This window comes from Triturus cristatus, chromosome 2_1, assembly GCF_964204655.1.
Source record: "Triturus cristatus chromosome 2_1, aTriCri1.1, whole genome shotgun sequence".
In the NCBI taxonomy this organism is placed as follows: Eukaryota; Metazoa; Chordata; class Amphibia; order Caudata; family Salamandridae; genus Triturus; species Triturus cristatus.
In genome coordinates, this window is record NC_140581.1 from 421,169,395 (window position 1) to 421,187,800 (window position 18,406).

Genomic DNA, 18,406 nt, shown 5'->3' on the forward strand with positions numbered 1-18,406 from the left:
AGTTGTAAAGACATGCGTTACAACTTTAAAGCATGTTAAGAACAGGAAACAACAATGGTTCTTTCCCATTCTTAACATGCTTTACAGAAACCACTGAAGGACATTTGAAACTACAGTCTTAAAACAACATGAGCAATTTTGGTTTTGACCAGTATTTAAATATTTTTATAATCTATACTGTGTTTATATTATGGTCTGTGTCCTAATTGTTGACTTATTCCTGAGCCCCAGTTTGTGCATGTGTGAGAGCATGTGAGTTCAGGAACCATAACCTAGCATTTAGCTTCACATAATAGGGTTGCACATCCCACCCCCTGAAGCAGAATTACAATCAACAACCCTGTTCTTTCAGTGCTTCTGTGGGATTCGAATGCTACACAATGCTGTGCTCTTCCTGATCCTAAAACAGAAGAGGGTATGCAGTTCCAAACAGGGCAGGGGGGAGCGAGGTCAGCCAAGACGGGAATATTGTCCCGTAATGGTGGCGGAAGCGTATGGGTAGGTCCACTGACTACATCGCAGTCGACGCCACAACACTCAAATTCCAGGTGTCTTTACCTGCCGGGAGTTGGTGGTGTGAGTCACCAATCGATTGTTGGTTGGCCACCGCATTTACAGATACCACATTTGAGGTTCTTTTTGAGGTCTTTCACGTTCAATTAACCAGAACACCACCAGTACTGTAGATAGAACTGTTCTTTTAGGTCCTGATGAATTGCCGCTAGACCACCCTGACACATAGGCAAGAAAGATGTCGACCACATGAATTTGAGCGCGAGATCTTGACGCATTATTTCAGGAGTGCACCACTTTTACTTTTTAGCCGGGTTGGAAGCCATATTCATTCAAATTATTCTGTTTGGACTTCGATTTCCTGTTTTAACCTTTGCACGGTCCATTGACCCTCACTTAGCACATCAACACCTTTAGGTCACTCACATCCACGGCACAAAACGGCAAGGAATAAAAGATCTCCGCCAAAGAGCCCCTCATAGGTAGCCTGTGGGGTATTGCAGCGCCGACCTGACAAGGAGCAAGCCCAATTATGAAGCATGACACCCAGCTGGCTGGGTGTGTGAGGGCCCTTATTCCGTAAGGAGGGATCCCCCTTTCCCTCTTCCATTAAGGAATAATAGTCCCTTCTTGGCTCACCTCGCTCCCCCTGCCCTGTTAGGAACTGCATACCCTCTTCTGTTTTGACTTCGATTGGGCATGAATACTGGACCTCGACAAAGCCCTTATTCGTCCCCCCATTTGGTTTAATCTCTACCTGATCTTCCCACATTTATATTGGACTACCTTTTCCCAGGCTCTGGGCAATGCTTGGGGTGTGTTGTACAGTAGCAATAAACAGACATCTGCTGTTCAGTAAGCAGTGCAGCCAAACTGCAGCACTCTTTCCTGAACATTGATTGCATATCCTATTAATGGTAGTGTCGAGCCCTAATGCCCATATTGAGGATCCGCCACTGGTTTTTAGATAATTACAAAAACACAAGCTCTGTTGAATATCTGTGCTGCACTTTGTAGGAAAGTGCCCCTTTTTTGCATAGTTACCTCCACTTTTGGCCTGACACATGATGTACTTTGATTTGGTGTGCCCTGGGTCCATGCCAATCAGGTTCCCAGGGCCTGTGTTATTTCCCAAAGCTGTAACTTTATACCCCCAATTGGCACATCTCTGGCCACAGGTAACACCCTTGTAAAATGTACTATAGATACCACAGGCACTGTGACTAGGGAAGGCCTCTAAGGGCTGCAGCCCCTATTGCGCCAGAGAAAGATGAAGTCGACATGGCACACATCCCTGTGTGCCATGCCTGCAACCCACTGTCTGAAGCCTAGGTAAGTCACCCATCTAGCAGGGTGCACTAGCCCCCAGGTGAGGGTACGGTGGCCGGAGCCCTGTAACCCTACAGTGTCTAAGTCCATTCTTAGACATAGTAAGTGTAGTAAAGCTGTAAAGAGAATATGGCCTGGGAGTTAATCATTACAAACTCAACAGCTCCATAATGGCTTTACTAAAAATGGGGAAGTTTGTAGTAAACATCTCAGCACAATAAACCCACACTGATGCCAATGTGGGTGCCAGTGTGGGATTTAATGTAAAATGCATTCGGATGGCATCTTAGAGCTGCCCCTTGAATAATGACCAGCCCTTGTGTAGTTCCTGCATGGCTTCCCACTATTTGCACCCCACCAGACAGGTCTCTGGACCCCTGGGTAGAGGGCCTCCACACTCTAGAAAAGGAACATAGCCTATCCTGGGCATAGGTGTCATTCCTCCGCCCCTAGGATAGGCTGGATCCACAAAGGGAAAGTTTCAAAGGCCTGCCGCCTTAGGCCGCCGTCCTTGCCTTTTGCTGCCCCCAGCAACTGGCTCCCACTGCTTCTGCCTCCCACTTTGGGCGGGAGAATCACCAGGAAAACCAAGCTAGGAGGAGAGGTGTGCCCAACTTTGCCAACCCCAATCCTTAAGTGGTGGAGGCAATGTGAAGCACACATCTCAGTCCCCTCATCTTTAAGTTAGGAAAAGGCTCATGTCCCCTCCCACTGGAGGGTGGTATGATAGGGGGTGTTCCCACCCCAAGGAAGGGATCCATTGGTACTGACCTGCACACCCTTTTCACACCCCTAAATTTTGTATTTAGGGGTGACCCTGAACCTTGCCTCCTCGGATTCAAGGAAGAAAGAAGGACCGAAGAGCCGTGCTGACCCAGGAAGAAGAGGACTTCAACTGCTTGGGCCCCAGCCCTACCGGCCTGTCACAACTCAGACTCTACTAAAGCGAAACCCCAGCATGTCCAGCAGCCCCCCAGAGCCCGGAGGTCCTGCTTTACAACCATCTTAAAGACTTTGTCTCCCAAGAGCACTGTATTTGCTCAGGCAAAGACTCTCCCACAGAATCCTGATCCAGGCGGCTTCACGGTTTTGCACGACTCTGCACCCGCCGCCCATGCCCGAGTTTGATTAGCCCAACACCACGAGGAGGTCTCCCCAGTGATCCTGACCGGGGATATGGTGATCTCCAGACCTTCAAGCCGACGCCTGCAGCCTCAAACCAAAGGGTCCCCCGTGCAACAGTGTGGAGAGAAAAGTAACCAGCAGGACATAGAAAAGTTAGGGAGCCAATTAATACATGAGAGAAACAGCCCCCAGGACTCGGATTTATCGGTTCCAGCTACGTCATCGATATTGGACTTATTACTAATGCTACAAAAAACCCTTCAGGGAATCTTAGAAGTATCAATGCTGAACAATAGTGTACTGAATTCCCAAAAGACAACCCTAAAAAAGATCGAAGAACTACTAACAGGAATAAAAGGGCAAATGCCTCGTATGATAAGCCCAGTAGTGACTTCACAGATAACAGATCGAAGCGTAGGATGTGTGTTGGAAGAACCACAAGAGCCACTAGACAATGTGTATATATCCAAGAGACCAATGCTGGTAAAAAGGAGATGGGAACATGCAAGGGCCTGCACTCAAAACAGGCCAAGTCAAAAGAAGGTCCCGCAGATAGCGGTAAAAGGAAATAAAAATAAAAAGGCAGCAAAGGAAAAATTAAATATTTCGGCTCAGACCTTTGTACCATTAGGACCCCCAGTGTCAGATGCTAGAAGGAATACATCAACTATACAAAAGCAGGATGGTGGGTAGTAAGGTCCCAAAAGTGATGGCTCGAAAAATAAACCCTGTAAATCAGAAAATAACATGTGTAAGGGGCCAAATACAGAACACACAGAGTTAAAGTAATCAGGCTGGATCAGCACAACCATATGAGCAAGTAGCAGGGCCCCCAGGGAGGAAGGGAGTAGGCAGCGAAACATAGCGTCCGCCGAGAAAGGAGGGGGACGGGAAAGAATAAATGGATATATCTGGAATCGGTGCATACAGGCCAAAGGGGTAAGAATCGGAGGAAAATTAATCCCCTAAACAGAACTCCAGTTCTGTCAATCTTCTCCAAATGTATAAGCCTGAGTGGGATTGGCTCAAAAGATCTGAGACAGGTGGGCTTTTTAGAAAGCATAAAGGGCATGGAAATAACAAAAGTATTACTATATTCGAACTTAGTAAAAAGGGCAATTGTGGAAGCAGCCAGAGAGATATACCAAGGGGGAGTAAGGGTGATATCAGAAAAGGACTTGGGTGAAGAAATTCAACCGGGAAGGAATTTCCTAAAATACCACGCAGGCCTAGGGAGGCGTCAGGTGTGGCTGCAAAAGGGCAACGAAGAAGAGGGTAGCCACCTAAATGTAATGATAAACAATACAGTAAAGGAGGACCTGTGGGGGAATTGGAGTCAAATAAGCTCCGTAGAAGACTCCTCAGAGGTTTCTGGAAGGAACGGGCGAGGCTGGAGGCTTAAGTGAGATAGAATAGGAAGTGGGGTTGCCGCAATGCCTAAGTCTCTTATCATGGAATATAAATGGGTTAGGCAATGAGCTAAAACAAGAACAGATAAAGTTGCACGTAAACAATGTAGCAATTGCCTGACTACAAGAGACTTGTGCATGTGGCGAACCCCTTGCTTTGAGGGCTATCACCAACTAAATCGTCTGGCCAAAAGGCAAAGATATGGTCGCCCCTCGGGGGGAATTATGACGCTAATCTCCACAAAAATTTTAGGTAACATAGAAATATTAAAAGTAAATTGTAAATGGATATTGGTTTGTAGGTTAAATGTTTTGACCTTGGATAAAAAGTGTGAAAGGATAATTGTTATGAATGTCTATATGCAGTGGGATAATATGGGAGAATATGTAACTGAGATGAAGAATTTTAAAGAGGTTATAGACTCCCTACTAGAAAGGTATCCCTCCGACGTTCTGTTAATTGCGGGTGACTTTAATCATAAGTTACATCCAACGAAGGCGGATCGCTGGCATGCAGAACTGTTGGACGCCTATGGAATTAAGTATGCCAGCTTTCCAGTATGTAACCCCTCGAAACAGGACCTAGATCTAGTTAATTACTTAGGGGAAAAGGGTCTATTTTGCTTAAACGGCAGATTTAAAATGGACAGCCCGGCAAAGAAGACCTTTAAAAAAGGGGCACAAAATTGCCCAATCGATTATATTTTTACACTAGCCTGGAACATGCCTCTTGTGCAGGAATTTAAGTTGCATCAAAATGAGGTTAGTGACCATAATGCGCTGCAATTAACGTTACAAGGGGGAAGGATGGAATCCAGAGAAAAAGTGATTCCTCAAGAAGTAGACTACCCTAGACGGGCAACAACAAGACTAACAGATGAGTACCAGGAAAAGTTAAAGGCCTTCTAATTAACCCCTTCGATGCTGCGCAGATTCCGCCGCTGTGCTGACGGAATCTTGCGCGGGTGTGGTCATGACGGAATGGTTCCGTCATGAGCACAGCTCAACCGTGGGTCATGACGGAACCATTCCGTCATGAGCACCGAAGGGGTTAAAGATTGATTTAGAAAATCCTGGGAGAGTAAACTTGGAATGGTATGAGGAAAAGATAGCTCAAGTAGTACCAGTGTCTTAGGGTAGAATTAAAAAAGAATAAAAGGAAAGGCATTATAAACCGGGCAAGTCGAGTAAAATAGTTTTCAATGGACTGTCAAATTAAAAAAAGAGAGATAAGAGCAGAAGCCAGAAGGCTAAGGAAAGAGTTTAATCAAGAGAGGCAAAATCACCTCACTAAATTAAAATCTGAATTTAAAAGGATGGTCTCCGATGCAAAAAGGGCACATAAAGAGAAATTTTGGGGGGACCTACTAGATGCCATAGAGACTAAAAACTTGAGACAATTCTGGAAATTGGTAAAACTAGCATCGGCCCCCCAAGTTGGGGAAATTAAGTGTGCCGTAAGTGAGGCAGCCTGGGATAAATACCTAAGGGAGCTGTATGGAGCACGTATGACCACTGGGGATCTAGAGCCCCAAAGTTGGCAGGAACCCGCAGAAGAATTTAAAGCAGACTTTTCGGAAGAGCGAGTAGAAGCTACAATTAAAAAACTGAATTTAACTCGGGCCGCAGGGCTGGACAATCTCCCAGCGTTAATATTAAAGTCTCATATAAAATGGTGGGCAAGGTTCCTATCCCAACTATTCCAAGTAGTATTAATAGAAGGTAAAATGCCATCAAATTGGAAGGGTGCAATAATCAGGCCAATTCATAAAAAAGGCAGTATGGGTGAACCCCAAATCTATAGACTGATAAACCTCCTGGATATAGGAGAAAAGGTATTTGCGAAACTTGTCTTAAATAGACAATGAGTGTGCAATAATACCTGTAGAACAGGGAGGGTTCAGAGAAGGATGCTCTACAATTGACCATTGTTTCTCCTTATGGGCATTGGCAAGGAAATCAACGGAACAGAACGGAAAGCTCTGTTGCTGCTTCGTTGACTTCCGCGCCGCCTTTGATTCAGTGGACCGGGATTGTCTCTGGGAACTATTAATCAATAAAAATATACCAAAAGATCTGCTGATTATATTAAAAGAACTACACAGAGGCACCTGGGCCCAAGTAATCAGGGACACGGAGAGGTCACTAACACCAAAAATACCAATTGGAAATGGCCTAAGACAGGGCTGTGTATTGGCCCCCCCAGCTATTCTCTATATTTCTATCCGACCTACCAGAGGGTTTAGAAGTGGAGGGCAGTGCTAGGATGAATGGCAAAAAGGTACCGTGCCTTTTATATGCGGATGACCTGGTAATAGTAGATCGGACGGAAATAGGCCTTCAAAGGAAGCTGAAATTTTTTAAGGAATATTGTGAAAAGAAATTCCTAACGGTAAATCTAGATAAGACGAAAATGTTACGCTTTGGGAAAAAAGCGATTTAAGTTTAATTGGTTTTTAGGTGATCTTAAATTAGAATCTGTTAATGAATACCGCTACCTAGGTGTGTGGTTCGATAAAACATTAAACTGGCACACACACCTAGAAGCCCAAAACAATTGCCGGGCTAAAAATGTTTAACCGTGACTATGGGGATATGTCCCATCGTCCTCTATTAAAGGCTTTCAATGCAATGATACCATCCCAAGTACTCTATGGAGCAGAAATCATTTATTTGAGCGGTAAAGATGTCTGGGACCTGGAGGAAGGAAAATGCCGGAAAAACCTCTTATCACTGCCCCCATCAGCAATGATCCAAGCATTAAGATTAGAAATAGGAACAATGGCATGGGGAGTACAAGTAGCAGCGATTACAGTTTGGAAACGCCTGGAGAATGACAATGGACAAAAGGTTGCATATTGGTGTCGTAATGAGATTCAACAAAGTAATTTAAGTTGGGCAAAAAGGTGTAGTAAGAAAGTGGTACAGGCCGCTGAGAATACAAAAGTGGTCTTATGCCGTGCGTTACTTAAGATAGAAGGCACAAAAAAAGAGTTAAAGTATAATGGTCAAGAAGCATCAAAAAGAGCAGACAAGGAATACCTTAGCAAGAAAAAATCAGTAAAGTTTATGATGAACTCCTGGGCAAAGGAAAATTGGTTCCCTTACCTGGATATCTTACCAAATCCATGGTATAGACAGGAGATCTTAAGGTTCCGCATTGGGATTAACCCATGGTTAATAAACAAAGGAAGCAAAAATAAAATGCTCGATCCCAAAGGGTGCTGTAAATGTAACCTGGGAACAAAAGCAGACTCGGTGCATATTCTGCTGGACTGTCTAACAATCCTAGAGCAACGCAAACTCTGGCTACGTCCAATATTCGTAAAATATGGCATAAGAAACCGGGCACAAGTGATCGATGTTATCACAGAAATGCCCAACATAGAAATTGCAATCGCCTTGGGGAAGTTCATAAAGGCAGTACAGAGTTTTATAATAAATTAGAACTGATATTTTAGAATTTTATAAAGAAATATTTTTATATCTTGTCTAGAACCGGTTTTATAATTTCGTAGGGAGTAGACCCACCAACAATGAAGTGAGATTTATGTATTATCTGATATGCATATAGGTCAAGAGGATTTTAATCTGGTTTTAATTTGGTCTGAAAATTTAATCGGTAAAGTTGCCGGTGCGATTGATGTGAATTAATTTTAAATTACACTAATTGTTTTGTATTGTTTAAAGATTATGATCTAAATAAACATATCTTTGACTTGACACCCCTGCACACAACCCCCCCATGTTCTTTGGGTGGCCCAACCAGTGTCCAGGCATCCCCAAAGAACCCAACTTCAGGAAGTCTCCCTGCCCGAGCCTGCAGCATCGTTGCTGAACCAAAGGTCTCTATTGGCATCCACAGGGTCCCTGACATCTTTTTAGCACACTGCACCCAGCCACCCTGTGCCGCTGGTGGTGCAGCTCCTGTGCTGATTGGTGGCCCTTGCAGTGCTGAACTTAACTCCAGGAGCTTTGCTCTCACACAAGAGTAGCCTGCCCATGAGCAGTCCCTGATTGAAGTCCCCCTTAGCCCAATTGGCTAACATTGCGCCTGCACTCTGCACCTGGCCGCCCTAGTGCCACTGGTGGTACAACTTGAGTACCTACCTAGACCTTGGGGAACCTTAGTCCTAACCCTCAAAACTCTCACCTGTAAGTCGTTTACTTACCTGTGAACCGCTCATCCATTTTTTCCCATAGGAACCAATTTTACGAGTTTTGTTCCTAAAAGTGTTCTTCAATACAATAAATGCTTAACACACCCTCCTAATAAGCCTAATTGCTCGCCCACACTACCACAAAGAGAGCTGTTAGTACATACCTAATTTAGCCTCTGCTACACACTCTATGCACATTATACCTGACTTTGGTATTATATGTACAGAGCCAGCTTCCTACACACTTCATCTGAGGTACTTGGTACTTGGTAAAGGAGTCTGGGAAGGCACCGATAAAATTAGGTTTATTACAGTCTGCTGCCAACAGACAGGGCTTGTTGAGAAAAAGTATTTTACCCATAGGTATTTAGTAACTTATTTGTTTATCAATCTTCACAGGACAGATTTTATCATCACTGCCAGCCATGATGGACATGTTAAATTCTGGAAGAAAATTGCAGAGGGAATCGAATTTGTCAAACATTTCCGCAGCCATTTAGGTAAGGATTTCTGTGGTGATGCTGCACTTGTCTGCAATGTCTGTTTCAGATAAAAATTGTTGGACTTTTTGTTTACAAGTGTCAAATACCTACATTGTGTGCTGTGACATTGCTGCCATACCCTGTGATGTCATTCAAGGCATCCATACCCCTAACTTTATCAAAAGTGTTGTGGAACATTATGCAGTTGTTGAAGTGTGTACCACACAATGCAATACTATGTCTTGTTCTCCACGTACATGCATTTGTGATACAATAGGAGCTGCTGCCACCTATTGTGTTTTTTTTTTTTCTTTTTTTTATTAATTTTTTTATTGCCAATAATTTAAGCAGACGAGAAAAAAAATAATGAGGGCAAATAAACATTAATCACAGATAAATTGCAAGTACTATAACCGCAATGAGAAGAAGAAAAAAAAAGACGATAGCTATGGCAACTTGCACATTCAAATGTTAGCAGTACACCAATGTTTGATTAGTCCCAATGAAGGCTAGTCCAAATGCGTTCAAATTTAACACAAGAGGAGATACCCTTAGCTTTGGCAAGCGCCAATTCCATCTCATAGACCCCTCTCAATATCAGCCGCTTCTCTGTGAGTGTCGGGCATTTCGTGTCAATCCAAGCCCTTGCAATACCGAGACGGCAGCAGGCCATAATAATAGAGAAAAGAGCGTTGGGTATTAGGCCAGAGTTGTCTGTTAGACCCATGAGTATCTCTTTTTCAGAGATAACGATGTTCCTGCCTGCCAATTTGCACAGTTCCTCAGATACCTGAGCCCAGTATGTGTTCAGTTTCGGACATGTAATAAACATGTGTCTAATATCGGCTGCATAAAGTAAACATTTAGGGCAGTGTGTCTTAGGTGAAGGATTAATCGTTACCCATTTTGTAATGACTTCAGGAGTGTAATAGAGGAGAAACAACATTCGATGTTGTTGAAGTTTTACATTTTATAGAAGTAACTGCCGTGTTAATAGTAGTCAGAGAGTTATATAGGTCTTCTTCGCTCACAACAATCCCAAAGACTCGATTTAGTTTTACTACGGCCTGTCCGCCATCATCCCCTGACTCCATCAAAAGGTTCTTATAAATTTTCCCTATGCAGCCCTTGCCAGTTACCTGTAGTAGTGAGCGGGCAGCCTTGCTAATTCCGCTAAGTGCAACTAAGCCTTTCCCATTGATGAAAAAGTCCCGTACTTGCAAAAATTTTAAAAATGAGTTGTACGGAACTCCAAATTCGCTTCTAAGAGAAGGATCTAAAGCCATCCGAATCATATAGTTGCCCTAATTGCGTGATTCCGCTGCGCTGCCAGCTTCTCCAGACTGAGTCATCAAAAAGGGCTCCTAGTCGCGGGATGCCCCCTAAATACGTGAGTTTGTGGAGTTCCGGAATATTGTATGCACGTACAATATCGTGCCAAATCCGGACTGCTTGTCCCACTATCTTAAAGCGAACCGGCTTGAAGTAGTTCGGGTCAGACATCTTGCACACTATGAACCTGTACTCTAGCCCGCACACCAGCTGATATGGTAACCAGGTTTGAGACATACCAGACCTTTGGAGCAGACTCTGCAATCGGCTAGCAAAAGCTGCCCAAAAGTATAGCTTAAAGTCTGGGAGTCGAAAACCTCCTCTTTCATAAGGCAGTTTCAGAGACTTAATAGCACGTCTAGCCCTTTTATGGCCCCAGATAAAGCTGCCAATAATGCTATCAAGTCTTTTAAAGAAAGAAAAGGGAACCCTCAGTGGGATAGCCCTAAAAAGATACAAACATTTAGGCAGAATGTTCATCTTAACAATATTACATCTCCCCCAGATTGTGAGGAGCAATTGGTGCCATTTACGAAGGTCAGCAGCAACCTTCTTAAATAAAGGTTCTTAGTTTAATTTTACTATTTTATTCATCTGACTACTGAGGTTAACCCCCAGGTATGTAGCTGTTTGAGTAACACCTAAAGATAAAGTGTCATGAGCAATTTCAAAGTTAGTTATTGTTTGGGTAAGCTTGTACCCCGAGAAAGCCCCAAAGCACCGAGCCGCTGCGATCGTCTCCGCCATTGCCTCAATAGGATTAATAGTGTAGACCGCAATATCGTCCGCGTAGGCGGTGACTTTAAGAGGTACATTATTGAAAGACACAGGAATAATACTCGTATTGTGCAGTAAGTGACGAATAAAGGGCTCGATGTAGATCGCGAACAGGAGTGGCGATAAAGGACATCCCTGCCTCGTGCCCCTCTGAATGCTAAAAGGAGATGAAGTTAAACCATTGAGCCTGATTGTTGCAGTGGAATTTGTGTATAATTTATGAACTGCAGTGACAAACCTCCGACCAAGCCCTACTTCTGCCATTATTGACCAAAGAGACCCCCAAGTAACCCGGTCAAAGGCCTTCTCGGCGTCAAGCAGCATCATTGATATTTTACCTCCCATCTGACAGGCAACGTCAAATGCGGCAATTGCAGTATTAATATGTGTCGTAGTGTACCACCCAGGGATAAAGCCGTGTTGTTGATCCGATACAATTAAATGTATAAACAGTGCTAGTCTTGAGGAGAGAACTTTGGAGAAGATCTTAGCATCGTGATTAATAAGAGAAATCGGGGGATAAGAGCCTCTTTCCTCTGACGGTTTTCCTTTTTTAAGAAAAACAACTATATTAGTCGATTTCCAAGAGGGCGGTGCTGCCCCACCTTCCAATATACCATTGACCAGCTTCAAAAAAACTGGATCGGGGGGAGGAGCCTAGCGCGCAACCAAGATGGCCGCGTAGGTGCGAGGCTCCCGAGGACCTCCGCGACCTCCTGCATAAATCCTGACAGAATCCTGTCCCAGATGAGGGGACTGTATTTGTGAGCCCGAGCAGAGGTGACGCCCGTTTTCCGTTTTTAAATCGGACCTCGGACACCGGCAGGAGCATCGATTGAGGTTTGCGGCCTTCTCCACGCCGGCCCCCCGTACTGGAGTTGTGGGGCGATCCGGACACAAAGTGAACAACAGCGGCGGGCGAGGCTGGGTGGCTCGCGTGCCCCGCACTTTCACTTTCGCTTTTGCGCCCTCCTTGCTGCCAGGCGAGGTTGGGTTGCGGGGCGGTGTGCGGTGCTGTGGCCTCGTTGGGCTGCCCTGCCGGCCCGCCGGCTGCGATCCGTCCTGAGGAGCGGTGGTCGCCCCCCCCCGGAGCCCTTGAACGGGATTGTCTGCCCCCTTTCTGAGGAGATTGGCTCGATTTGGGGATTGCGACCATGGCCACAAAACAAGATGGCGACCGGGCCAAGGTGAAGTCGACCCGTCGTTGCACGGCCCAACAATCCAATAACATGGACCGCTACACCCTCCAGAAGGGATCTCCAGAGGCGCTGCGTAGGTCCCCCACGGGCCCGACTGATGCTCCTGCTCTGCCCACGGACCTGACCCTCCGGGACGTCATGGGCGCTATCGCCGAGATGAAGGCCTCGGTGGACCAGCGCTTTGACACTCTGGCGCAGAAGATCGACTCGGTCCTCGTGGACGTGGGCCTCGTGAGAGCCGATCTGTCTAAAACAAATGACCGGGTCGATTCTTTGGCCCACTCTACCTCGGGCCTCACAACTGACGTGGCGGCCCTCCAACAGGAGGTGCGCAGGCTTGGCCAGGCGAGCGCCCTGATGAATCGTCGACTGGAGGATTCCGAGGGTCGGGCCCGGAGAAACAACGTCCGCATTATCGGGGTGCCGGAGGGACGAGAGGCGGAGGCAGCGGATCTGTTCGTGGAGGACCTGGTCCTCACCCACCTACAGCCTCGGGGGCTGAGCAAATTCTTTGCAGTGGAACGGGCCCATAGGGTCCCCGGGGGTAGGCCTAAGATCGGCGCCCCTCCGAGGCCTCTCATCGCCCGGATTTTCAATTTTAGGGACAGAGACGCTATCCTGCAGACTTCTAGGCTCCAAGGGCCAGTCAGACTTGACAACATGGATATTAATTTCTATCCTGACTTTACCCCGGCGGTCCAAAAGCAGAGACTGAGCTTTCTGGGTGTCAAACGTCGCCTACGAGACCTGAATCTCAAATATTCGATGCTTTTTCCAGCTAAGCTGCGGGTGGAGGTAGATGGCCGCACGCACTTTTTTGATCGTCCCGAGGCGGCCGGGGACTGGCTGGACACTTTGCCCGGAGATCGGGGCCGGGGGGGGCGGGGGGGGGAGCGGTTGGTGGGAGGGCCCGCCGGATCAGGACTAAGGGACTAATGGTAGGCCTTGCTCCGGACTGTGTTATTGTCACCATTGACTGTTAGGGTAAGTTCCCCTCCTGTGGAGGTCGTGCGGGGTCTCTTGGGGGATCTCCCTCCTCCTCTGGGGGACTAGTTAGTTTTCTTTCTATGGGGCGACAGGCACACTGCACTTTGGGGGGGCTGTTTGGGCTCATGCAGGGGTGCAGGGTGGGGGGGAGTTCTGTTGGGATGGGTGGGTTGGGGTGGGGTGTGGTTCGTTTCTACCGCAAGGCAAACCCTTTATTGTACTGGTGTTTTTGAGCTGCTCTCGGGGGGACAAATGATGGTTTCTGTATGTGATGGGGGGTAGGGACCGGACTTTGTTGTCCTGGAACGTTAACGGGCTGGGGGATAGGATTAAGCGGGGTGTGGTCCTGCAGTATCTGAAACGGATTTCGCCTGATGTGGTCTTTCTGCAGGAGACACACCTTATTGGTAACTCCTTTTGTGCCATGAATCGACGTGGTTATCGTTTGGTGGCCCACTCGGGCTTTACGTCAGGCTCACGAGGGGTGGGCATTATGGTCAAGACCTCGCTACCGCTAGAAATAGACGAGGTGCGCCATGATGAGAGGGGACGCTACACTGTTTTGGTGGGGAGAATGGAGGGCAAAGTAGTCGTCTTTGTCTCGGTGTACGTCCCACCGGGGTTACAGTCCACCACCTTTGCGGACCTGGGACGCCTCCTTCTTGACCTTCCGGGGGGGCTTCTGGTGGTTGGGGGGGACTTCAACGCGGTGGTTTCTGGGACTATGGATCGTTATCCCCCTAGGGACCTCCCCCGGGCACAGGCGTGGCTGTCGGGCCTTTTGGACACACTGGGATTGGTGGACTGCTGGCGTTTAAAGCATCCCACTCAGCTGCAGTACACCTTCCATTCGGGTGCCCATGGTAGCCTTTCGCGGCTTGATCATATCCTTGTCCCTGCGGCCTATGCCGGGAGGGTGGGGGAGGTGCGCCTTTTGGCGAGGGGCATTTCAGATCACTCCCCGCTCCTGTTGCACTTTGATGTCTTCCCGAGGGGGGAGGGTAGGGTAGCTCCAATCAACGCTTGGTACCTGGGCGACCCCACTATTCGCGCTGCCTTGATTAAATCCTTGCAACGGTATTTCGAGGAGAATGTGGGGTCAGTCCTGTCGGCTATCTCCCTGTGGGAGGCTTTCAAGACAGTGCTGAGAGGGGAGGCCCTCTCCTTTATTTCCCATGCCCGGAGGCGCGCACAGGAGGAGGTGACCCGGGTGGAGGCCGAAATTACTGAATTGGAGGGTGATTTGGGGAGTGGGGTGACTGACGCTGCGCTCCACGTTCTGCACCTTAAGCAGGCGGCCTATAGGGCCCTCGTCACGGAGGCAGCCAGGGGCCTCAGCAGAGAGCAACAGGGGCGATTGTATGATGTGGGTGATAAGGCGGGCAAGTTGATTGCGTGGTTGGATAAGAAGGAGAGAGCGAGTCGTGTGGTCCCGCTGATTGAGAGGACGGATGGCGTGCGTGTCATTGAGCCGGAAGGCATTGTTTCTTGCTTCGCGGATTATTTCCGCGAGGTATATTCCCCGGTTTCTCCCTGCTCGGAGGAGGATTCCCATGCCCTGCTGCGTGACATCGCGCTCCCCTCCCTTTCTGTGGAGGACAGGGAGTTGCTGGATGCCGCCCCCACCTCGGACGAAATCGCCCTCGCCATCCGCTCGGTCGCTTCTGGCAAGGCCATGGGCCCGAACGGCATTCCTATCGAGTTATACAAGCTGCGACCGGATGTACTGGCACCCCACCTCCGCGCAATGTTCCTTGCGGCCCACTCGCGGGGCTCCCTCCCGCCGGACCAGCGTCTGGCTACCATCGTGGTCATCCACAAGGAGGGGAGACCGGGTCACATCCTATCGGCCTATCTCGCTCTTGAATGCGGAGCCTAAAATCCTCGCCAAGGTGCTCGCCAACCGGCTGGTCGGCGTGGTGGGCGACCTGGTCCACCAAGACCAGTCCGGCTTTATTCCCCATCGCAATACGGCTCTTAATCTGCGACGCCTGCACGGCGTGTTAGCGCGTGCTCCGTTCGTGCGGGAGCCGGCCATCTTGGCGTCTTTGGATGCCACTATGGCGTTCGACACACTCGAGTGGCCGTACATCTGGGCGATGCTGGCGAAATTTGGCTTTGGGCCGGGTTTCATCAGCTGGGTCAAATTGTTGTACTCGGACCCACTTGCGCAGGTGGTGGTGAATGGTCGAGTCTCGGCCCCATTCGTGCTGGGACGGGGCACGCGACGGGGTTGCCCCCTTTCGCCGCTCCTGTTCGCACTGGCCTTGGAACCCCTGGCGGAGTGGCTGCGGTGGCACCCTTCTATCCGAGGTCTCCGTTGGACCCCCGAGTATGAGGACCGCGTGTCTCTCTATGCAGACGTCATCCTTTTGTACTTAGCCTCCCCGCGCAAATCACTGATTGTCCTGGTCGATGTTCTGCACTCTTTTGGCCGCAATTCAGGCCTTGTCATCAACTGGGCCAAATCCTGTGTTTATGTGCTTTCCGGGGAGGCTCCTGTCCTCCCGCAGGGCTGTCCGATCCAGATTGCCTCGGAGGGATTTCGATACTTGGGTGTCTACATTACGCTGGACCCGGTGGCCCGCTACGAGCGAAATTTGCTTCCCCCCCCCTCCAGCGCTTGAAGGAGGATGTCGCGCGCTGGAGGCGCTTGCCACTTTCGCCGCTCGGCCGGGCGGCGTTGTTCAAGATGATGTCACTGCCGCGCTTCCTGTACGCTCTCCAGAACACTATGGACTTGGTCCCAGCGCGCTACTTCCGTGAAGTGGAAGGTTTACAGCGCCGCTTGTTCTGGGACGGGAGGCCGCGTATAGCCTTGGCAAAGTTGACGCTCCCGTGGTACGACGGAGGGATTGCCCTCCCGGATATTAAACGGTATTACTGGGCCTCCCAGTTAGCTGCAATTAATCATGGCCTCTATGGGCCCGCCCTAAACCCGGCATTTGAAATGGACAAGATGCTCCTGCCCGGTGGCGACTACAATCGCGCGCTCTACGCTAGTGTGCCTGATTCCCGCTTGACGGGACCCACGCGTGTCATGGTGCGAGTATGGCACGCGGCTAATGCAGCTATGGGCTGGAAGGACCGTTTGACCCGGGCGTCACCGCTGTATGCGTCTGAGAGGTTGGGCTCTCTGTGGACCTCGAAGGGCTTTGCGCAGTGGGACACGATAGGCATCAGTACAGTGGGGGATCTCTGGACGAGGGGAGGATTTAAAACATTCGAGACGTTGCAGGCGGAGTTTCAGCTGCGGGGCAGTGAATACTTTCGGTACCTGCAGGTCCGTCACGCACTGGGCTCCGTCTTCCCAGACGTGGCCTCCATCCCGGAGTCCTCCACCCTGGAGGATCGAGTGCTAGATGGCCATGTTCCGGACAGCACGATCTCCCTCATTTACAAGAAATTGATAAATGATCGCTCGGGTTTACTGACTGGCATCCGCGAGGCCTGGGTTGCCGATGGGCTGGAGTTGGACGACGAGGACTGGATTTCCGCGGTGGCCTCTCCGAAGGAGGTGGCCATCCCGGCTCGCCTTCGTTTCGTCCAGCTTAAGATACTCCACCGGGTGTACATGACGGGGCCAAGGCTTCTGCGTATGGGCTATGCCGAGGACGGATTGTGTAAGCGTGGGTGTGGTGCTTCAGCGACCTTTTTGCACATTTTGTGGGAATGCCCGAGGGTGGAGCGATTCTGGCGTGGTGTGCATGAGGTCCTGCGAGCGGTTACGCATGTCGCGCTGTTGCCTGAAGCGAGGAGATGTTTGCTGAATGTGTGGGAACCGACCGATTACTCGGTTCCGCAGACGCGATGGGTGACTCTGGGCTATATGGTGGCTAAACGGGACGTTGCACAGCTGTGGGGATCCCAGAGGTCCCCGGCGGTGTCGGCCTGGAAAGAACACATGGATTGGTGCATGTTCCGAGAAAAGGTGGTGTATGTGGCGCGGGGTAAGCCTGGGGCATGGGTGAAGATATGGGGCCCCTGGAACGCCTACCGTGGGGATATCTGCGAGCCGCCGTTGTTGCCTCCCGCTTCACCAGCTCCATCCCCCTAGTTTACTCCCTCCCTCAGTTCCGAGCACAGTGTTCTCCCAGTCCCGGACCTGTTTCCCTTCCCCTCTCGGGGGTTTTCAGTGGATGGTTTGGGGTCCCCCATTTGAGGAGCACGTGCTGCCACTTTCGATCGTGGGTTGCCTTGCGGGTGTGTGTTTATTTATGTTGTTGTGTTGTATAAAATGAAACCGTATTGTGGGCTCAGAGCCATATGGCCCGCGTTGTTGATACCTCCTGCCTTAGTGTCTATGCAAAGCCAAGTGCCTCATTGTATGTATGTCATTTGTTATCGTCACTTTAGCGGCCGGCCGGAAGGTTGTAGGCCCATACCTGTATATATTTGAGATTGCAATAAACGGTTTAAAATAAAAAATAAAAAAAAAAACTGGATCGAGAATCTCTCCAAACGTCCTATAAAAAACGAGGGGAATAGTGTCCTCACCCACTGCTTTTCCTAAGGGTAGGGCCCTAGTATCGACCCCTATCTCCTCTATACCCACATCCCTATCCATCAGTGCCGTTATGCATGGCTCTAGTGGGTTCATTTCGCTATCCCGAATGTAACCTGCAGCTGTATGCTGGTTGAAAACTAGGTTATCGCTATAAAGGTCAGTGTAAAATTGTCTGAATTGTTTCAGTATGTCCGTCGTCTTATTGTAAATTAGACCATCGCTGATCAGCCAGCTGGTATGCTAGGACACGCCCAATCCTCTCCCCATACTCGTACTGTTGGGTTCTAAATTTAAAATACTGATTCGCCACTTTCTCCTTTAGCTTACGACTAAGTTTTGCCCTGGCCAATAAGAGCTGCTGGTATATCTCAATTTCGCCTGCATCCTTTTTAAGAATCACATTAGCGTGTGATTGCTCTAAGTCAGAGTATTCCCTCCGTTCAGACTCAGACTTCCTGAGCTTTTCCCTGTTCTGTTCAAACAAGTATTGTTGAGTGACACCTCTGACGTAAGCTTTAAGGCAATCCCAGACTATAGCCCAAGATGCAGTTAGAGAATTGTTGTTAATAAACTCTACAAGTAGTCC

At 48.8% G+C, this 18,406-nt stretch overlaps 1 protein-coding gene across 1 annotated transcript in view; it reads left to right on the forward strand.

Moving 5' to 3' along the window:
- Positions 1-18,406, forward strand: part of PPWD1 (peptidylprolyl isomerase domain and WD repeat containing 1) — a 416,345-nt gene that overhangs the window by 64,596 nt on the left and 333,343 nt on the right. The window contains exon 3 of the mRNA XM_085631724.1: positions 8,936-9,036. Coding sequence (XP_085487850.1) covers positions 8,936-9,036 — 101 coding nt within the window. The remainder of the gene's footprint in view (positions 1-8,935; positions 9,037-18,406) is intronic.